Raw genomic sequence first — 22,782 nt, forward strand, 5'->3', positions numbered from 1 at the left:
AGAGCGTGTTACCTGGGGTGGGTAAGGGTTTGTTCTCAGCTTCGTCTTCATCTTGGTGCTTTTGGGCTTAGCTAATTTCCTAGTTTCCTGTGAGGTAGACAAGGCGGCCCTCCAGCAGTCCTGGGACTTGGACGTGGACACCTGGTCCAGGGACAGCTGCAGTTCCTTGTATTCGATATCCCTGGAAGGCGAGAGGGGGGGTCAAGCCTAGCAGGTGGCCGAGGAGGAGCGGCCTCCCTCGCACCATCCCCTGCACAAGTTCACTGTCAACGTCCCAGTGTGCGCTTGGCTGGGACAGGAGGTGGGGGCTGTTTAAGGAAAGGCCGGCTCACCATGGTTACGAGAGCTTCCTGCAGCCGCAAGCATGGTGACCCCAGAAACTGCTGAGCGGGGTTAGTGCTGCTTGGCGGGACGGAGAGGGGCCGGTGGAGCTCTCTCCAGTCCGTGAGGCCCCAGCCAGCCCTGGGCGCCCAGGAAGACTAATGAGGGGCTCCAACGTTTTGTTTGTCCTTACACTTTTTACCAAATCTACTTCAAATCACATAGGGACCTGGCGATCGTCAGCACAAGAACCTGGCGGCTGAGCCCTCAGTGCACTTCGGACGCAAAGGAGGGCCCGCTGCAGGGTGGGGCTGGGGCAAGGCCATCTAATACACAACCACCTCCGGGGAGGGGGGCAGTAACGTATGAGTGCTCTCCAAAAAGTTCTCGGGAAAACGTAATTAAAAGGTTAAGTTCGTTTTGGTGCCAAAAAGAAACATTGAAAACCACGGGTAGCTTCTTCATAGTCCGCATGTTCTGTGAACTTCTGGGAGGCTTCTCCGAGGTGCTCCCAGATGGAGAGAGGAGCCGTTGCTTCCACGGCCTGAACAGCACCTGAACGCTGCACTGGCCTCCAGCGTTTTAAGGGACCAAGCAGTCGTCGTCGTTTGCAGCGGGCTACACAGGAAGCCAGGGAGGCAGGGACATGAACGGCAGGAGCCCCCAGGACGGTCCTCAGGGACAGGAACAGTACAGCGGGTGTGCCTGACGTGCACCTGTTCCGGATGGGGGCCTCCTGCACCTGGCCCCGCCCACCCGGGGCCCTCCCTCCTCACGTTCCCGTCACGGACCAGCACTTGGCCCTCACTGCCAAGCACAGAGAAAGTTCGGACCTCTCATTGGGCCGGATTGTTCAACTAGAAACAACACAGGAGACAAATGAACAGTTTTGGAGAGAGAGAGGGAGAGAGGGAGGGAGCGAGCGAGCGAGAGCGCGATGGTGCAATGAGGGCTGGGGAGCAGGAGAGACCAGGAGAGAAACAAATGCGGCTGACTTACGTGAGGACATAATTGACACTCACGATGCAGTGGGGCCGGGACGAGCGGCTGTTGTGCACGACCGTGGCGTAGCTCTGCACCCACACCCAGCCGCCCAGCTTGGACAGCAGCCGGTAGTACTTGGTGGTGACCTGGCCTTTCACCAGCACTGCAAGCACAAGGGGACACGATGACACCTCCATCCCCGCTTCGCAGCCTCTCCATGGCCACCGTCACCTCTGAGAGCCTGACAGAGGGGCGGGCCTGTGCTGAGGGCGGACACACACCCGCCCACACACACACACACACACACAAACACTCTCTCATCGCACACCAGCTCTGCCCACTGCTGCACGGGGTCTGCAGAGCAGCCCCCCTCTCCCTGGTTCCTTGGGGGGAACCACAACTCCCCAGGCCACACGGGTTCCTGGCAGAGCGGGGTTTGCTCCTTAGTTTCCCAAACGCCACTGTAATACTTTCATCCCCCAAATTCTCAGTGAGCGAGGGGGTGGGTGATGTTGTTATTTAAAGAAAGGAGCAAGGTAGGTACAGGCCACGGGGCATGGATTGGTGCTGACGCTGGCCATTCCCCGGGAGCCGTGTGCAGTGAGAGGGTCTGAGACTCCGCAGCCATCAATACTTCTGCCCAGGTGCCGGGGCTTCTCCGGCCCGTGCAGTTCCTCTGTGGATTAGGCAGGAATCAGCTCAGCTCGGCGACACACATGCTGGAAACTGTTCCACAGGCCCGTCCTCTATGCGCGATGCGTCCATGAAGCACCATTCCCCAGCCCCACCCAGCCTTCCAGGAGGGGGGGGCAGCCCCGACCGAGGGCGCCCTGGGCTGCACGGACCCCAGCCAGAACATTGCTGCTTGTTAAGGCAGTGCCGGCCCCAGGCCCCCGACGAGCAGCTGCCTGAACAGAGCGCTGGGGAGATGGCCCGAGGGGCTGAGCCCGTGACCTTCCAGGCTGCAGTCCCGCGAGGCTCGGAGCCGGCACACACACAGAACCCCGGGTCCCCACCCATGCCCTCCCGGCCCCCTGGCTTCTTCTCCTTTGCAGACGGCTCCTCACCATTCACCACACCACCCAACAAAGTGTTCTGGCACAGAAGAAAGCAACAGTGCAGACTGACAGTCACGGGGTCATCAGCCTTAACACAGAATCCATCCAGATGCATGGGGAAGCCCCTGATGGTAATATGGGCAAAGGAGGCAGAGGGTGACAGGTGACGCTGGCTAATCCTGAGCAGAGGCAGAGGGGATTGGCATGGTCCTTCATCGATGACACACACTTCACGGCCAGGAGTCAGTCCCTTGGGAATTACCAGCAGTGCCAACCAGGCTCGGGCACAGCGGGGTTCACTGTCGAGAGAGGGGGACGACGCGTGCCATGCAGCCATGAAGATGGCAGTTCAGTCAGAGCGTGGCATAGGCGCCCTGTGGGCACGAGGCATGACACAGTGCAGAAGGGAGGGGATGCCCGGGGAATGACCTGTCTGTGCAGAAGTGGGCACCTGTGGGGCCACACAAACCCACACGCACCCCAGCTACCCGCGTGGCCCTGGACCAGCGACTCGCCTGAGCCTCAGCTACATCAGGTGTACAGAGGGGAGGCCCAGGTGCCTGCTCGCCTGGCTGCTGTGAGGCTGAGAGAAGCCGCGCGCAGACCCGGGGCGGCAGCTGGCCCGGCCGAGGGCTCCCCCCGAGCACCGCTCGTCCACTGCGTGGTGGAGGAGACCACAGACCGGCTCGGGCTCTCCTTTGCAGCTTTTCTTCACTCTAAACTTCCACCAAGGCTGAGGTCCAAGTTCCACAACCAGGATTTAGCATCAACTCATTTTCACAAGGGAAAGCTCTTGGTGTGGGCGGGGGATGGGAAGCACACAGCCTACGTCAGGCCACACAGCCCTTAGGGGTGTAGCCGGCGGGGCCCAGGGCTGTCCCCCAGCCCCTGCCGCTGCAGAGCCGCTCTCTCCGGACAGTGCAGAGACCCCCTGTTTTCTGGCCCACGTTGACATCTGCATCTGAGTCACTGGGCACGAACAGGATTCAGCGAAAGAGGTCAACAAAGGCTGCAGGCAAGAGAGAAGCCGTAAGAAGCTTCTCCTTTTGAGGTTTGCGTTTTTGACCAAAAAGCCCCCTTGTTTTCGCACACTGCAGTGGTTTGGAGGCTGGACGCCCCCCTCCCCAGAGGCCCAGCGTTTAAAGCTTGGTCCCCAAGGTGGCCCTATCGGGAGAGGGAGGAACCTACAGGAGGTGGGGTCTGGGAAGGCTGTTCCCGTGAGACCCCTGGGGCGCTCGGGGGAGGGCTGTCCTAACAGCCTGAGTCAGGGCCACCTCCCCTCCCCACCGCTTCCCTGCCTGAGCGACCACCACGCATGCACCCTGCCACTGCCTTCTGCTGCCCTCCCAGACGTCAAACTGATGGAGCTGCCCATCTCGGACTTGAGCCCCCAAAACTGTGAGCAAAGTAAGCGCCTCTTTGCTGCACACGCGGCCTGTGTCAGCTATGTCGTTACGGTAATGAAAACCTGACCCATTCACAGACTTGGCCTCGCTTCACCACCACCACCCTGGGAGATGACATCACCAGGAAACCACGGCCAACAGACCTTGAGGACTCCAGGGACCCCAGCCCAGGTGTTGGCAGAGTGGCGACTGTGGGAGGAAGAGCAGCAGCTTCTAGAAAGTTCTCTGTAGGTGGAGAGAGCCTGTTGAGGGGGATCCAGCCCACTTGTTTATGGCTCCAAAATGACCAAAGATGGGGCATGATCAAACTGACCAGGCCCACCTGGGTCTCCCAAGAGGCATGCTGTCTTCAGCAGAAAACCTGTTGAGCTGTCCAGCTTGGAAATCAGTGCCCAGCAGGGTTTGCCAAGCCTAGGAGGACGATCGTACACTTTGCCTTTTCCTACGGACTTTACACGTCCTCTTACTTCTTGCAGCATTCCTGCCACCTCTCTGTAACCGTCTTAAGCTGGAGAAAATGAAGCCAGTGTATCCCAAATGTTTTATAATAAGAATAAATTGAAAAAATTGCAGCGAGACTTTCTCAAACTCCGCTGTGATGACACTTAGATACAGAGGACAAACAAACATATACACAGACTTTTAATTTTTCCTTCTCTATGACCCATGGCGAGAGTCTCCGTATCAATCCAAGTTGAAACCCCAGACACTGACTCACAACATTCTTGGTTTGCTCCAGTTCTGCATCTAGCCTGCCTTTCTTAACCAGCTGCCTGACGTAAGTCCAGGCTGGAGAGCTACGAACTCACGTCCTTCTGGTAGTGGGCAGGAAGGTGTCCCCAAAGCCCTAAGTCCTTAGGGCAGGGGCCCTGCCCATCATGCACCTCCATACAGTCACACCTTCGTATCACAGTCGGGGACAACCCTGGATTCAAGGTGACCCATTCTTAAAATTCAAGCCCCTGGGGCCAGTACTGTGGTGCAGTGGGTTAAAGCCATGGCCTGTAGTGCCGGCATCCCATATGGACGCTGGTTCAAGTCCTGGCTGCTCCACTTCTGATCCAGCTCCCTGCTAATGTGCCTGGAAAAGCAGCAGAGGATGGCGCAAGTCCCTGGGCCCCTGCACACATATGGGAGACCCGGAAGAAGCTCCTGGCTCCTGGCTTTGGCACAGCCCAGCTGGGCCATTGTGGTTGTTTTGGGAGTAAACCAGCAGAAGGAAGATCTCTTTCTCGTCTTCTAACTCTTTCAAATAAATCTTTAAAAAAATTCTCTATTTATCTCTGCCTTTCAATTTAAAAATAAAACTTTTTAAAAAATAAAATAGGGTCCTTGGGGTGGGCCCTAATGCATGTGACTGACCTCCAAAGGGATGCCCATGGGCACAGGGCGCAGACGCCATTGCCGTCTACAAACCCAGGAGAGAGGCCTCGGAGAGGCAGCCCTGCCCCTGCCTGGTGCAGAGCTCAGGCCTCCGGAATCGTGAGACGACCAGGCGCGTGGCTGAAGCCCGAGCCACGGCGCTTGCTCTGATCCAGTGATGCAGCCAGAGACCAAAGCGGCGCTCAGCAACAAGAGTGTGGGCCCCCGGGCCAGGCCTAGCGGCTCAGGAGCAGCTGGACACCCGTCCCGGCAGGAGAGGCTGTGACCGTGGGCACCCAGCTGGGAGTGCACACAGAATGGGAGAGTCGGGGGCTCACCTGCCCTCAGCCCCCACAGAGAGGAGCTCGGCCACGAGGATGCTCCTGTTGGCAACGAGCTCTGGGCAGGGAGGGTGACGGCCCCCAGCATGGGTGTGGCTCTGTGCAAGGAACAAGCGACACACAGAGCCGGGAAGTGAGGAGGAACGCATTGAGGGCTGGATCCCAGGCGGTCTTCACAGAGGAGGCGGCGAGCAGGCTGAGGCCGGCTGTGAGGAGCTTGACCCTTGCTCTGACCACCAACCTCCACCTGCCTGCACCTGCTCTCCCTCTGGGGCCTGGCACTGGTAGGGTCCACTAGGGCCAGTTGTGAGCTAAGCCAGGGAGTTAGCCCTCCTAGAGCAGTCCTTGGCTGAGGACTGTCTCCCTGGGGACAGCGCTCCAGCTGGCTCAGGGCAACAGCCGGCAGGCCATGCCTCGCTGACGGCCCCCTGGCTCTCCTGGCTCCCTCTCAGTCCACATCCATGTTTCAGTCACTTCCAGGCTCTCGCTGCCTTCTGGAGTTTAAGGAAGCAAAACCGATGCCAGGCAGCCCTGGGGACAGAGTGGGGAGCAGGAGGCTTGAGGGGGCCCCCTGGCCTCAGAGCCCCACGCTGGAGAGGGTGCTGACTGGCCAACGTGCCTCGTCCCAGGGGCCCCACCCTTGCAGCTGCCTTCCTTTCGCCTGAGGGTGCCACTCGGGCCGGGCGGATGAGCCCCCGGCAGTGTCGGGGCTGCTCTGGGCGGTGGCGTGGCTCTCCTGCTGTGTGTAAGAGCCAAGGCTAAGAACTCTGGTCCAGGGCTTGGGTTTGGGTCCCCAACGTCTTAAGCTAATGGCATTAAGAGGGTGGAAACTTCCTCCGGAGGTGAGACCGGAGGCGGGACCAGACTGTGTGGGACCCTTAGGGCGCAGCCCCATGGTGGACGCGGCTGGCTCTGGAAGGAGACATGCACAGACGTGTCCTTCGCCACACCTCGCTCTGTCATCTCGGGATTCTGCCAGCAAGAAGGCTGTCTCCAGAGGACAAACCAATGGGGCCTGTTCCTGTCTTGGACTGTGACTCCCCCAAAGGTAGAGAGTCCCTTCCTTTACAAAGTCAACCTGCCTCGGGTATTCCATTGCAGTCCCGAAATGCCGACTGACACACTCCCCGCTGTCTGAGACCGTGCCTGCTGCCGTAGCCTCGTCAGTATCCAGCAAACCCAGTGCAGGGGAGACCGGGCGGATCTGGGGCCCGCGGTGGGTCTCAAAGCCACACCAGACTCTCCGGGTTGGGCGCCCTGCGTCCCTCTCGTCCTCGTGTCCTTCCAGCCGAGCCTGGAGTCACAGGACGGCAGTGACCACTGTCAGGATCGCTGTCTTCTGGGTCCCGTGCTTTGCTAATTCCAGCCCATTCGGAAGAGAAAGCTGTGCTCGGTCCAGGATCGAAACACTGCTGCCTTTGCTGTGTGTCCCATGGGAGCCTGGCCCTGCCTGCCCTTCCAGCCTCCCCAGGGATCACTGAACGGCTCTGTGACACATAGGAACCTTCTCAGGTTAAATCCCCGTGTGAGTATGTTAAGCCAAACACCTTCCAGATGGCCGGGGCTCCTATGGGATGGAGGCCAGGCTATGTCCCTGAGGTTCATGGAAACCACAGGGACTGGCCTACGGTCCTGGCCCAACACAGCTGCTGCCCCGCTGCGGGCCGCTGGGTCCCTGAGTCTCAGCTTGCTCACCTGGGAGATGGACACATGGCAGCCTGGCTCCTCCCACCACCACACCGAGGGGACAGCATCACTGCGTGAAAAACATCTGACCAAGACAGGGGCACGGGAGCCACCGCCTGGCATCACCGTGGCCTTCGCTAGCCTTCCGGAACAGGAATGCGGTTCCTTTCCCCTGGGGACAGTCTCGCTCCCCTCCCCCGGCCTGGAGGCAGGCAGGACCTGAAGGAAGATTTGAAGGCCGCCCTCGCCTTCCTCTGGGCTTAGAGGCCTCGCTTCCCGCCCTCCGGCTCTTCAGGGCTCTGCTCAGACGCCCCCACTCGTCCCAGAAGCTCCCCAGCACACACCTGCCTCCACGCGCGGGTCACATGGGCAAGTGCAGGTGCTGGCCTCTGTGTTCCGAGTGCCACTGTCCTCCCTTCCAGATGGACCTGGGGTGCCTGCCAGGGCGCCACGCCCTCTCCAAGCAGCGCCTTGTCCACCTGCCGACTGCTCTGACTTCTTTGGAGTACCCTCCCCTACGCTGCCCCCTCACTCTGTCCATCGGATCCGCGAGACGCCCACTCTGTGAGTGCCACTCTCTACCCTGTTCGCGCAGAATGTCTTCCAGCTCCTGCACCAGCGACACTGACCTTCCTTCCGAACACCACACAGCTGCTTCCCTGCCAAGCCCGAGAGTGACAGGGACGTTGACAGGGGACCATGATGTGGTCATTAAAGAGGCAGGAATTAAGAGTTGTGCTCGGCTCCCAGTCTCTGCACGCACAGCAAGGATGAAGCCGTGACCTCTGCCTGTGGTGACCTGGGGAGAGCCAAACTATGGTGACACCCAAGTGTCCATCATGTTCACTGGGTCCCCAGTCCATGCCCAGTGGCCAGACTGACAATGTGGCTGCAGACGGAGCCACTCACGGACCTGCTGTCCACCTCCAATGTGGCCCAGCAACCTGCCCTCTGAGGTCTCTTAGCTACCACAAGGCAAAACAAGAATAGGGGACATGGCACTGGCCACACTGCAGAAGGTCAAGTTCCTCTCCCCACCTGCACCAGGAAACGGCACCCCTGGACAGCAGGGGAGCAAGGTGTTTCACGCCATCCAAACTGGTCTCCGCCTGCATTTGGATTCAGGAAGGAAGTGCCACTCCTTTACACGCTCAGCGACTACAGGTTGCTCCACTGGCAAACCAAACACTCCGTCCAGGCTGACATCCCCTGGCCAGGACCCGCGGCCTCGAGGGGTTGAAGTCTCAGATCCACTGTCTAGACTCCAGGCCACTTCCCCACTACCCCACACCTCTCGGTCTCACTGAGAATGGCCAGGGAGCTGCCCTGAGACTGAAGATTCGGGGGCGATCCTTGCACCAAACAGGGAGGCCTGCGCTCTCTGCCCCCAGCGCCTCCTCCCCGGCCGGCAGGGGGCGCTACTCACGGAGGTGGTGCGCGTAGCGCAGGTGGAAGGCGTCGCAGCTGTGCACGTGGTGGTACAGCGTCTTCTCGATCAGATCCTGTGGCTCGTAGCCCGTCAGCTCGGTCACCCTAGGGGAGGACAGCGGCTCCATGAGTCACACGGCTCTGCAGATTACTTTTCATTTAAACTAATATTGGTTTTGCCAACTAATCAAGTGCTAAAAGGCTCAGGGGGTGGGGGGTGTGTGTTGGTTTTGGAAGCCGAGAATGATCTTTTTTACAAGAAGAAAGTCTTTGAACTCTAGCCCAGGGCAGGATGTAGTGCTATTTGTGAGCAGGAATGTTCTTCTGAAACCGCTGGCTAGGAGCATGTTTGGGATGGCTTCAGACTGCAGCCTTGTTCAAGGTCAAGCTTAGCTGAGGACGCCGAATGGTGAACTTTGATACCGACACTGGGAGAAAGCTCCCACAGGGAGAAAATACTCATCTGTGGGGGCCCGGGAGCACAGTCCTGGGTGAGCCCCTTTTTAAAAATTATTCTGGGAGCCGGCGCGTGGTGCCGCGGGCTAAAGCCCTGGCCTGAAGCGCTGTCCTCCCATATGGGTGCTGGTTCTAGTCCTGGCTGCTCCTCTGCTGATCCAGCTCTCTGCTATGGCCTGGGATAGCAGTAGAAGATGGCCCAAGTGCTCGGGCCCCTGCACCTGCATGGGAGACCCGGAAGAAGCTCCTGGCTCCTGGCTTTGGATTGGCCCAGCTCTGGCTGTTGCGGCCATGTGGGGAGTGAACCAGTGGATGGAAGACCTCTCTCTGTCTCTACCTTTCTCTGTAACTCTGTCTTTCAAATAAATAAAATAAATATTTTAAAAAATTATTCTGATAAAATTTACATAATATAAAATGCACCATGTTAGCCATCATGTGTGTACAATTCAGCGGCATTAACTCCTCTCACATAGTTGGGCAACCATCGCCACCATCCCTTTCCACCATTTTTTCCTGATACTACACAGAAACCCCATACCCAGGGACCGGCCACGTAGTGTGCACAGGCAAGCTGCCATCTGCAACAAGAGCATTCCATATGAGCGCCAGTCTGAGTCCTGGCTGCTCCACTTCCAGCCCAGCTCCCTGCTAATGCACCTGGGGAGGCAGCAGACGATGGACGGAAGATCTGTCTCTCTGTTTCTGTCTCTATCTCTCTCCCTCTCCTCTCTGTCTTTCCCTCTCTCTGTAACTCTGCCTTTCAAATAAACAAATCTTTTTTTTTTTTTTTTTTTTTTTTTTTTTTTTTTAACAGGCAGAGTGGACAGGGAGAGAGAGAGAGACAGAGAGAAAGGTCCTTTGACGTTGGTTCACCCTCCAATGGCCGCCGCGGCTGGTGCACTGCGGCCGGCACACCGCGCTGATCTGAAGGCAGGAGTCAGGTGCTTATCCTGGTCTCCCATGGGGTGCAGGGCCCAAGCACTTGGGCCATCCTCCACTGCACTCCCTGGCCACAGCAGAGAGCTGGCCTGGAAGAGGGGCAACCGGGACAGAATCCAGTGCCCCTGACCGGGACTAGAACCCGGTGTGCCGGCGCTGCTAGGTGGAGGATTAGCCTATTGAGCCGCAGCGCCAGCCTTCAAATAAACAACTCTTAAAAAAAAAAAAAAAAAAAAAAAGGCGGCAGCAGCAGCTCCACATCCATTAGACACTAACTTCCCTAGCCCCTGGAAACTGGGATTCCACTTTCTCTTTCTAGACTTTCGTCTCTTCTGGCTACCTCGGAAGTGGACCGATACAATCCGTGGCCCTTTGGGTCTAGCCTCTCTCCCGTGATTGGCTTACATCGCATTCTGGACTTGGCTTTTCAATCCCCGTGCTGATGGACTCTTGGCATGCTTCCACACCTTGGCTATCGTACGTGAGGGCATTCAAATCCCTTCCACCCCCGACACTGTTAATTAGCAAGTTGCTCTCTGGACACTGCAGCTGAGTGATTCCCACTGAGGGGAGTCAGGGATGGCCGGGGAGCTTTAAGCCTGGGATCAGTGGAGACATGCTTCAGACCCCCAATTTTAACTCCCAAATACTGCGACTTAAGGTAACCTAAGCTCTCCCCTGACATGGGAACATTTTCCCAGTGTTTAAATGACACGGCCCGTCTTCGTTCTCATCAAGGCCCAGGCACATGAATTTCGCATCTCCGCTCTCCGAAGAAGAGTGGCCCTTGGCTTCCCAGACCACGCCACCAGCAGTCTTAGGACCGCTCCGTGTGCAGGGAGCTGGGAACCGTGCCCGGGAGGAGGCGGCCCTGGCCACGCTGGTGACAGACACTCAGGAGCAGATGAAAGGCAGGGACAGGACTGCAGGGGGGTAAAAGTCTGCTGAGAAGTCAGTCCTGGGGACAGTGGGGCTGGCGGGGGCACCAAAGCAGGCGGGGGCTGGGGGCCCTGCTGGCAGCGATAGGAAACCTTGGCTGTAAATTAAACCAGGAAACTTGACCTCGCTTTGGTTCTTTAAACCCGCTTCCCTTTCTGCTGCATTCTGCTCGGATTTTGCATCGTAAATCTTCAGGCTTCCCTGGAATGGCTCCCAGTTGGGGGACAGAAGGGCCCGAGGAAGGGGAAGCGCTCGGGAGCGGCCTGGGGCCACCTGGACCTTCCAGGCCCCTCTGAGTCTGGTTCTGTGGGGCGGGGACACTGTGTCTCCAAAAAGAGAGGAGGTGTCTCCGCCTCGTGGGGATGAAAGGGCTTCCCAGGCCCTCTGCACGTCAAGCAATAGAACAGCCGCCCTGAATGTGTGAATGCGTCAGGACACACGGATTACGTCCTCCATCAAGGTACACACTGGTTTTAAAAATTAAAGGGAGAGTGAAGGGTTTGGCAGGAGGCCCTCCTTTTCCCCCAAACTTCTAGTGTTTGAAGACCTATCATGCAATCTGCCAAACCCCAAACACGACCAGGTAAACCTAGCCTTAGCAAAAGCGCCAGCTCTACTTTCAAAGCGAAATACTGCAAAACCCTTAGGAACCACATTTCAGGTTATGCCGAGTCCTGATGCATCTGGGGTTGAGATGGGTGAGGTGTCACCACCCTTGTCCCTGTGACCTGGGGCTGCCGGGTCTCTGGCCAACCCCTCATCGTGGCTCCTAGGATCTGGGTGATGAAGCCAACATCTCCCTGTGCACTTGACCACCACTACCTCTTAGCACTGGACCAGCCCAGGCCCCTGTCCCCTTGATGCAGTGGCCTTTAAAGGCGTCCCAGCTAGAGCACACTGAAGACCTCAGGGACTGTGGACAATGCACAGCACCCTCTGACCCCTTCGCACCCCTGCCACGTGACTGGAGTTCAGTAAAGGCCATGTGACGACCAGAAGCTTCCTGACACGGAGCGGGTAGGGACAGAAGCCTCCCCCTCCTACCCACTTGTGGGGTGCAGCACTCGCACCGAGGTTCGGGAGCCCCCACTGGCACTCAAGAAAGCCATGTCTGGGGGTCCCTCTGGGCAGTGGCCTGGTGCTGAGGCGACCTCATCTCTCGGCTGGGAAGACCCTCCTCACTTCAAAGCAGTGCGGACTGGACAATTTGAACAGACCCCCAACTCTCCTCTGGGGAGACTCCGACTTTTAGGTCCCCAAAGGGGTTTCCTACCAGGGCATGACACAAGGTGGGAGTCCAGCTGGCTCCTCCCTGGTTTCTTCAGTAATGACCACACATGGCTCATTTCCTTTGGGTGACTTTCAGATGTGGCTCCTGTGTCAGCAAAGGGCCCCTGTGACCTCGCATGCTGGGCTCTGAGGCAGGTAGCCCTGCCCCCTCCCTGCAAGTCCCTGTGGGCAGCTCCCCCACAGATGGCTGCACTTGGACTTGCTCTTGGCCTGGAGTTTCTGGGAGGACAATGGCCACTCTGAGGTACAGTAACCATGACCTCAATTAATTTGTGCCTCCATCTTCTCCCCCCTCCCCCACAACAGGTAGATTTGTTTTTCTCCGCAAAGAATCAGTGAAGAGGGCGGGCGTTGCGGCATAGCGGGTTAATCCGCCTCCTGGGACACAAGCATCCCACGCTGGGGGGCCTGAGTCCAAGACCCAGCTCCTCTCCCCACTCCACTCCCTGCGAACCCAACCTGGAAGGCAGCAGTGAGGGCTGAGCAGGTGAGGCCCTGCCACCCACACAGGAGACCTCGATGGAGGTCCCGGCTCCTGGCTGCAGCCTGGCCCAGCCTCGGATGTTGTGGATATTTGGGGAATGAACTAACTAGCGGAAATCTCTCTCTGCCTTTCAAATAAATTAATAGACACAATTTTTTAAAAGAGCCTATATACATCCTCCAATATACTTTCAATCATCTCTAGATTGCTTATAATACAACGTAAGTGCTCTGTAAATAACTGTTAAATTCTGTAATTTAGGCAAGAAAAGATCTGTTCAATCCAGTCCAGATATTTAGTTCATTTATTTTTAATACAAGGTTGGCAGGATCTGAGGAGGCAGAACCCATGCACACGGGGCCACAGCATCACAGAGAACCTCATCATATACGTGGCTACTATTTGTCAAATAATAAACCATGTATGAGGCCCACAGCCTGCCCTAAGGGCGCCCCTGCCATTCCAGTGCAGGCCCCTCAGCAGGCCCTCTCCCAGGCCAGGCAACAAGAACCAGGGCTGCTGCCTCATCCAATCCCCTTCCCGGAGCCCAGCTATGGACACAGTCCAGTCTCAGCCCCGCACGGCTAAGCCCCGAGCTGCACGGCCCCCTCCACTCACACATTGCCCAGCACGAAAACCTTCTGTCGTTTTGTTTTAATGTGCTACCAACTCGGTAGAAACAGGAGACAGAATTCTGACATCACAGGGTGGGCACCTGGGCTGGTGGTCAAAGACGCCTACGTCCGTATCAGAGGACCTGGGTTCTAGTCCCAGCTCTGCTTCTGAGTCCGGCTTCCTGCTAACGTGCGCCTTGGAGGCAGCAGTGGCAGCTCAAGTGCATAGGTCCCTGCCACCCACATGGATGCCACCTGGATGGAGTTCCTGGCTCCCAGCTTCAGCACTGCCCAACCCCAGCCCCTGGGGAGGGAACCAACACAAGGGAGCTGAGTGTGTGCCTTTGGAATACATTTTTAAAACTAAGAACCAAAAACATTCTAATATCGTAGGCCTTCCAAAGGGGCTAACTTGTACCCACGACACCTATTTCCACTTCCAACGCCAGCGAGATGATTAAAATACAAATACACTGAGTCCCAGAGCCCTCAGGCTGACACTAACCCTCCTCATTCATGGCTTGTTTCACGAAATCCCTTAAAAAAATATTTACCTGGAAGGGAGAGTCAGAGAGAGAAAGAGAGAGAGAGAGAGAGAGAGGAATCCTACATCGACTGGTTCACTCCCCACATGGACACAACAGCTGGGGCTAGGCCAGGCTGAAGCCAGGAGCCAGGAACCCCATCTGGGCCACCCACGTGGGTGGCAGGGACCCCAGCACTTGGGCCACTCTCTGCTGCTTTCCCGGACACATTAGCAGGGAGCTGATCACAAGGGGAGCAGCCGGAATCATCTCTCCTCGATGGGACGCTGGCCCTGCAAGCGGCAGCTTAGCTCACTACTCCCTTTCCGATGACATCCTTGTGTGATTTATGCCTCGCTATGCTTTGCCTTCCTAGCACAGCTCGCAGGGTACAGTGTCCCCTGGACATGACCATGGCCAGGCTTACCTGGAATCCAGGAAAATCAGCTTCAAGTCGAGGCTGGCCCTGAACATGAACATGTTAGTGTGCAGCTTGATCTCCGTGATGGCACTGGGTGGGAGCGACTGGCCCACGGCCACCAGCCCCACGATCTGGTAGCAGGAGTCATACAGGGTCATGTCCAGCATGTACTGTCTGATCTTCAAGTAGCCGCTGCAGTGGATGACCTGGGAAAGCAGAGGGCAGGGTCAACCACCAGCAGCCTGGGTCAGAGATGGGCACCCACTCCTCCTGGCTCGTTTTCTCAAAGGCGCTAGAATATTCTCCAGCCCAGCTTCTGCTGAGCTGATACATACCCCACTCATTAATCAGAAGAAACGAAAATCTAAGGGTTGTCTTACCCGGTTGGCCATGTGCAAGTAACTCTACAAATCAGGGCTCTCTGATACATGATGGGTTTATATATAACTGACTCACTGCCATGCAATGATCAGAAACCCAACGAAGGCATTCAGAGGAGTTTCACCTGTTCCACATTGCTTGTGTCAGTGACTGCAATGCTTCCGAACTTCCAGGGGGGTTGAATTTTTAAAAAGATTATTTTTACTTCTTTATTTGAAAAGCGGAATGACAGAGAGAGGCATCTTCCATCTGCTGGTTCAGTCCCCAAACGGCCACAGCAGCTGCTGGGGCTGGGTCAGGCTGAAGCCAGGAGCCTGGAGCTCCATCCTGGTCTCCCACACGGGTTGCAGGGGCCCAGGTACTTGGACCATCACCCACTGCCTTGCCTGGATGCATCAGCAGGGAGCTGGGTTGAAGTGGAGCACCTGGGACTTGAACCAGCATTCTGATATGGGATGCCATCCTGGCAAGTGGTGGCTTAATCCACTGTACCAGAACACCAGCCTGGGATTGAACTTGACCTCTGTGTCACTTGACATGTTCCACCACTCCAGTAGATACAGAATTTGGTTTTAAAATGTCTTCACTTTTCAAATGTTTATATATTTACCTAATACTTCAAGATTTTACCCACTGATAACCAACCATACGCCAGGATGGTGGTACAGAAGCACTTCCACTTGTTTTAGCCAAAGCCACACAGGAAGGAAGCCACACATTCCCACGTCACCCAGAAACACCTGCACAGCCTTAAGCCTCACGACTGGAAGCGTTTACTTGGGTTAGCATCACCATCACAAGGCAGTGCCAAGGAAGCTGGAATCTTAGCCTTAAACTCTCTTTTCAAGTACTCTGCCTCCAGGATTCCCGCATGCAGTCACAACGTCTAGAGCCGGAGGAAGTCCTGAAACCTTTCCGGCACACTGTGCCCTGGTGTGGATAAAGAAGCTGGGGACGAGGTGCTGTGCTTAGCCTCAGGTTAGACAACGGGAGAGTTACTAGCGACAGAAACAAGTCGGGCTCCAGGGCCCTGGAGGGTCTGTCAGGTGCAAGGCCATGCTGGGGGTCCCCACCCTGGGACGGCCAGCATCAAGTGCATCCACCACGCTGGGGGAGAAAGAGGAGCAAGGCCAAGGTCAAAGGGAAGGGCTCAGAGTGGGGCTCAAAGGATGGGCCAAGGGGAGACAGGCCTGGGGTGGAGGAGGCCCTGGGATGGGGGTGGCTGGGGACAACAGGAACAGAGGACAAAGGAGCAGAGGTAGCAAAGTGGCCTCCTCTTCACTTCACCCCCGCCCCTTCTCAGGGCAAGCACTCCTGAAAGTCTCCCAGCAGCCTCCAGGTCTGGGACCACAGAGGACAGCAGGGAAGTCTCCCAGAGGAGGGAGAGGAGCTCCTGAGAGGAGAAGGGGTTGAAGAGGCTGCAGTGTGAGCTCCCTGCCCCCTGCTGTGGGAGGGGCTGAGGAACGTCCAGGCAGAGCCCTCCACCAGGCTGTTACAGGCGAGCCTGCGCCTGGATTCTGGAAGTGACCAGGGCAAGCACAATGGCTGGCAGAGAAACGCAGCCTGGAAGACACGCATGCGGGCCTCAGAGGCCTGGCCACCTGCCGCCCCTCCCCTGCCATCGGCTCAAGTCCTAGATTATAGAGTGGGGCACTGGTGCAGCAGTGGAGACGTCACTTGGCGCCCCTGCGTCCCCTGTGAGCCTTGATTCGGGTCCTGGCTCTGCACCCAATTCTAGTTTCCTCCTAATGCACACGCTGGGGGGCAGCAGGTGAGGGCCCAGGTGTTTGGGTTTCTGGCTCCTGGCTTTGGCCTGACCCAGCCCTGGCTGTGCAAGCACCGAGGGAATAATCCAGTAGATGGGAGATCTCGGTCTCAATCCCTCCCCCCACCTTTTCAAATAAATAAAATGTTTTTAGCAATAAGAAATGGGCAATAACCCTCCCTTGGAAGGGCTGTGGCTCCCTGGGGACCAGTGAGATACCGCAGTGAGATAAAGCCCCACTTAGCACCTGGGACAGCTCTGCTGTCACTGCAAAGCCCATCCCCACCAGGGGCGGAGATTTGTGGAACAGGCCGAGGTCAGAGCAGCGTCTCCGGGCTCCAAATACTACCGCTAGGCCCAGGGTTTGGCCCTAGACAGGGATTCTCAATAAACCGTGGTGCGGCTGGCCAGCCAGTCTGTCTGGAACAGCCCAAAAGCAGCCAGGAGCCCTGTGACTCCATTTCTACCTGGTGCGCAGGACCTGCTGGGCCCCTGTGTGAAACAGAACGGAAGACACAGCAAGACCCCTGCCCCGGTCCCTCCCACCCCGCCGGCCTGCGCCACCTACCTTGTATCCGCTGCACGTCAGGCCCGCGTTTCTTTTCGCCAAGACACACTTCATTCGGAGGAAGAACGACCTCTCTAGCTCGTACTCTGAAAGCAGGAGTGAGGTTAGACCGGCAACCGTCCCACCGCTCCCCGTCTTCCTCCTTGCAACGTCCAGGAATTCCCACGGCCGCATCTACAGCCCGGACCCTGACCCAGTAAAGCATCTGCTGGGGGCTGAGCGCTGGGAAGGGAGTGGGAAGAGACTGGGCCCCACCGGCTCCAAACGCAGCCACTGCAAGAACCTGGCATCACGAGCAGGCCGGGCTGAGACGCACCTGTCGCCAGCCCTGAGGCCGGTGCCTGAGCCCCAGGAAGCCCAGGAGCACGGACTTGTCTCAGGGTGGCAGCGGCAAGCACAGCCCGTTCCCTGGCCGGGCAGCTCCAGCGGCTGCACTGTGGACTTCCAGGAGGCCCAGGAACCTGCAGCTGGGCCAAGGCCCTCGCCCTCCCCTCCGGCCCGGGAAGGGCCAGCCCCTTGTCTCTGTCTCCCGGGCAGCACCCAGCTCGCTGTATTTCCCTGGCTGAGCCAGCAAGATCTGAGTGTTGCAGATGCAAATGAGTCCCCTGATACACCGGCTGTGCTGCAGGGAGGGACACTCCGGGCGCAAACAGAGCGGCGCCCACACCTTGGGGGTGACCGCAGAGTCGCTCTTCGACAAATAAACAGCCACTCGGTGGAGGTTAATAAATTAATCTTTAAAGAAGCAGTGCACCAGGAATGGAAGCCCGGTTTCCCACCTTCCCCGAGGGCAGAGAATCGCCTCAGCGCACCCTGCCTTCCCAGGCTCGGGGGCCGCCATGTTTTACCCACAATGCCTCAGGCGGCCACCTGCCAGAAACACTTCCGGGTAAGCTCCGAGGTGAGGACGAGTGCGCCTAAGAAACGTCACGTGGTCGCTGCCTGCCAGGGTGAGGGGGCAGCCCATTTCTCACCTGTTTGCCATGAAACAGGGAGGGCAGCTCAGCAGCGACCCCAACACTCCCAGCCGGCCCCGCCCCCTCGGCTGCGCCCCGATTCCCTGGCTCTCCGTTTCAGAAGCGCTCTTGCTGAGGCTGGGACTTGGGGAGGGAAAACTACACCCAGGGCCCGTGGGAGGAGCTCGCGCCCTGGGCGACTGTCTGACGGTGGAAGAGCAGAGTGGGGCTGCGGTGGGCTCTGAGCGGGTTCCAGACTCCGTCCCGGTCCAGCCGGAGCCTCGGGGCGTGAGCAGTGGCTTCTGCAGAGCCCTTACTCCCCGTGGCTTCCGCGAGGCCGGGCCTACCCAGGGACAGAAGAACCGTGGGCCATGGCTACCGTGAAGCCCGTGTCTCATCTCACGAACCAGCGCCCCAGCCTCGCCCTGGTAAGAAAGCATCAGACTTAAGAACCATTCCCGGGGTTGGAACTGGAGGCATAGAGCTGCACCTGCAACAGGGGTGACAACCGTCGCCTCTCCTCCTGGCCTCAGAAGGCCCCTCCCAGGAGGGCGCCCCAGACGCCCTAGAGTCATCACTCTTGAAGTATCTTCTTTGCATTGTGCTCCACTTTTCTTTTTTTTAATTTATTATTATTATTATTTTTGACAGGCAGAGTGGACAGTGAGAGAGAGACAGAGAGAAAGATCTTCCTTTGACGTTGGTTCACCCTCCAATGGCCGCTGCGGCCAGCACACTGCGGCCGGTGCACCACGCTGATCCGATGGCAGGAGCCAGGTACTTATCCTGGTCTCCCATGGGGTGCAGGGCCCAAGGACCTGGGCCATCCTCCACTGCACTCCCTGGCCACAGCAGAGAGCTGGCCTGGAAGAGGGGCAACCGGGACAGAATCCGGCGCCCCGACCGGGACTAGAACCCGGTGTGCCGGCGCCGCAAGGCGGAGGATTAGCCTCGTGAGCCAAGGCGCCGGCTAATTTTTTTTTTAAGATTTATTTTATTTGAAAGAGTTACAGAGAGAGAAGGAGAGACAGAGAGGTCTTCCATCCACTGGTTCACTCCCCAAATGGCTGCAGTGGCCAGGGCTGGGCCAGGCCAAAGCCAGAAGCTTCTTCCTCCAAGGCTCACACATGGGTGCAGGGGCCCAAGCACTTGGATCATTTTCTGCTGCTTTCCCGGGTGCGTTAGCAGGGAGCTGGATCAGAAGTGGAGCATATATAGCATGCCAGGTGTGGCAGCTTCCCCCACTACGACACAGGCCGACCCCTCCATTGGGGTGTTTTGGCCAAGCTGCATACCGTAGTCCAGTGTGAGGCCCATTAGTCACATGTCTGTTGGCCTCAGCAGATGGCTGGAGACAGTTGAAAGGCCAGGACCTCTTGAGGAAGTCCTGGGTCTCCCCAGCTCTCCAGGCAACTGTAATTTAAGGGGCCATTTGTGTAATAACCAAGGCTTCCTAACTGATCCGAGCCTACATTTCTTAAATGTACAAGTAAAATACATACAGTCAGGCACCAGTTCAAGACCCAGCTGTTTTACTTCCTATCCAGCCCCCTGCTAATGCGCCTGGGAAAGCAGCAGAGGATGCCTGAGTACTGGGGCCCCTGCACGCACATGGGAGACCCCGAAGGAGCTCAGGGCAAATCCCAGACATCGTAGACATTTGGGGAGTGATCCAACAGATGGATGATCTCTCTTTCTCTCTCTCTCCCCCTCCCTACCTCTCTCTCTGTCACTCTGCCTTTCAAATAAAAAAATACATCTTAAAAATACAATCACAACAAAACTGATGATACTGGAAAATAGTTATCAAAATACTTAAACATGTAATGACATGGATATGAAGTTGGTCTTTCATTAATACTTTAAATAACAAGAATCAGAGGCCGGCGCTATGGCTCCTGGCTCCAGGCTTCGGATTGATTTGGCTCTCGCTGTTGCAGCCATTTGGGGAGTAAACCAGTGGATGGAAAGATCTCTCTCTCTCTCTCTCTCTGCCTCTCTGTAATTCTGCCTTTCAAATAAATAAATATTTAAAAAAAAATAAAAACCAAGATTCAGTAGCAGGTCTCATATCTCCTAAAATTCCGAGGTAGCCACAAGCATACACGATAGGTTGAAATTTCCATAACAGCCTCAGAGTGAAAGGAAAATGCCTGGGATGTCTGTGGCCAGCAGAGCCACAGGTGCCAGTCATCCAGGGTGGTTTATGGTCTACAGCCATAAGCAGGGGGAATGCCGAATTTTCGCTTGGGAAGTACAGATGGAATTTTACCTGTGCAGTTTCACGCCGCACACCCCTCCCCACTGGATTCTGTCCTCAGAGGCTGCTCCCCGGAAATTTTAACCCAAGAGCACATTAGGGGAGCAGCCTTGGGTCACTTTTGTCTCCTACCTAGCACATAACGGGGGCTCGATAACGTTGGCTTAAAAGACAGAGGCATGAGAGCAAAGCCCCACTTGGTGAGGGCTGAGGGTTTGCGGGAGACCTGGGCTGGGCAGTCCTCCTCAGCCCACAGCCCCTTGGCAGGCGTGGGAAGCCCTCAGGTCATGTTCAAGAACAAGGTCTTGTTTGCCTTCTGGTCTCTCTGGGCCGGGCAGAAGTACCTTGGAGCAGGTGGTGGTGGAGAGGCTGGTGGGCCGTGAGCACAGCCGTCATCTCGTCGTGGTCGGAGGGGTGGATGTACTCGTAGATGCTGTTGCCCGTGAGTTCCACCTGCCGTGGGGAGGGAAAGGCAGAGATGTCACCAGCTGCTTGAGGAGTGGCTCCGGGCAGGGGGCGGGCGTGTCCCGGCTCCACACCCCGACACGACTTTGATCTCTGCTTACACCCCACAGGCGTGTCAGCTGTACCCCCAGGCTCCGGCCAGAGAGGCCTCAGCAGGAAGTACTGCAGGGTGGGTGATGAGCAGCACAGGCCTATGAGGGGCCCCCGGAAGGAGGCTGAAGCCACAGCCACTGCCCCTCAGCCTCCCGCTCGTGCTGCCTGCGGGACTGGCCACGCAGGGCCCCGGGCCAGCCGACAAGGGCCTGTCCCCCTCAGCTCGAGCCAAGCTCCTCCGGCGCTGTCAGGCCTCTCCCAGGGCCAGAGACGTGTCCCCAGCCTTCCTAGTCCAAGAGGATCCTCACTTCACGCCGCGGCTCCCGCCACGGGAGCAGCCGGTGTCCGCGTGACACCGTGACAGTTTCCTGCACGCTCACACACAACCTCCTTCCAGACACAGCCCGCACAGCACACGGGTCCACTCTGGGCAGGGCGCTGCTGGGCAGGACCAGGTGGCAAGTGGCAGGAAGATGCCACAGTTAGCAGTCTGCACAGAGGTCCCAGTCTCATCAGGAACCCGCAGGTCTCAAGCCCTGGGCCCTCTTGGCCAGCATGAAACAGGTAATGAGAAAGAATGTTCTAGAAGTCTTCACCACCAAAGCAGCCTCCCGAGCTGCAGTGGGTGGGCCCTGTCTTTCGAGCTACAATCAACAGTGGAGGGTGGCCGGCAAGGACTGTGAGTCTGTGGGCCCCAGTATTGTCCAGGGGGACCCTGGGGGCAGTGATGTTATCTCTCCCCAAGCCCAGTGTGGGCAGAAACTCCAATCACACGAACAAGTCTCCCTGGATGACAAAAGACAGTTGATGGGCTGGGGGGTTGGAGGACTGAAGACTCCAAGGGGGGAGGGTGACCCATGACAGCATGAGAGGCTGTGGTGTGTCCCACCCCTGGCCACTGTCAGTCCTTTTAGGTGTGTGGCACTGTGGATTTCACTGGCGAGCTGTGGGCTCAGGCAGGGGAGAGACAAGGTCGTCCAGGGCGGGGGCAGCCCTGACAGTGCCACCTCGCACGGCAGCACAAGCTTAGTGACACGGGTCTCCTGGGAGCCACCGTCCCAACGCAGCTCCTGGCCCTCAGCTCTCTGCCTGAGACCAGGAGCCCTGCCGACGTGAGGGGGCGTCTCCCCGCTCCTTCCAACCCGTAAACACTGTGCGCGTGGCCTTCTCTTTCAGAGCAAATCACACTTCTGGCCCCCGCTAAGAAATCTGGCCCCTACACAGTTCCATTCTCTGCATTATTCATGGAATGTCTTTCCAAGATTACGCAAACACAGCCACAGACCCTTATTCCAGAATCCTCTGTCACCTCCCAAAAACCGAAAAAAAAAAAAAATCCCCAAATAGAAAGTGTTTGCAGTATCCAATCATTTCTCCCATCTCCACATGTTCACAGCGTAATGATGATTCTGGTCTGCTTGAAACTGTGTTTTGGAAAAAAGCACATGCATGATGTACCTTTAAGAGAGCTCTTCCCATGAGGGCATGTCAAAAAGTGCATGGAAGATGGAATGAAAAGGCAAATTAAAAAAAAGATAAATTTATTGTGGCACAAAAAATGTAAATTCTTGTCTATGGGGGGTCTTTGAAGAGTTTGTAGAAAATGTGTATTATGAAAAAGCTAGGCATGGACTTCAAGTCTTTCGCATGATAATAAACGTGTGTTTTAATTCCATTTTTTTCCCCCGAACTTCGGGGCGTGCCCCACGTACGGTACGCTCTGGAAAACTGGCCTGCGTGCTTGGTGGGCATGAACCTGCAGTTAGGTCTCACGGGAGCTGGGAGTGTTTCGAGTGGCCGTCCCGCGGTAGGCGACCAGGGCACTACAGGAGTTTATCAGAGCACGGAAACCTCCAAGGCTCTCTAGAAAGCAGAGCGGAAACGGTTTTAAAGCGAGAATCTTGGAATGATAAAACAGCCCTGACCTTCACTGGAAATTAGGGTTGACGGGGCGCTTCCTGTACAAGGTACCTGCCCGTGCGGCTGAGCTGCCTCACCACAAACCTTTTTTTAGAGAAATTGTGCTTGTCGCTATAAA

The 22,782-nt window shown here is 57.0% G+C and overlaps 1 protein-coding gene across 1 annotated transcript in view; it reads right to left on the reverse strand.

Annotated features, from left to right (window-relative positions):
- The window catches only part of SIM2 (SIM bHLH transcription factor 2), a 42,407-nt gene that overhangs the window by 4,109 nt on the left and 15,516 nt on the right, over nt 1-22,782 (reverse strand). Inside the window, exons 4-9 of the mRNA XM_051833637.2 lie at nt 20,531-20,639; nt 16,971-17,056; nt 14,263-14,462; nt 8,585-8,691; nt 1,321-1,468; nt 13-181 (exon numbers count right to left, since the gene is read on the reverse strand). Of these exons, the coding sequence (XP_051689597.2) occupies nt 13-181; nt 1,321-1,468; nt 8,585-8,691; nt 14,263-14,462; nt 16,971-17,056; nt 20,531-20,639 (819 nt within the window). The remainder of the gene's footprint in view (nt 1-12; nt 182-1,320; nt 1,469-8,584; nt 8,692-14,262; nt 14,463-16,970; nt 17,057-20,530; nt 20,640-22,782) is intronic.

This window comes from Oryctolagus cuniculus, chromosome 4 (genome assembly GCF_964237555.1).
Source record: "Oryctolagus cuniculus chromosome 4, mOryCun1.1, whole genome shotgun sequence".
Lineage (NCBI taxonomy): Eukaryota > Metazoa > Chordata > Mammalia > Lagomorpha > Leporidae > Oryctolagus > Oryctolagus cuniculus.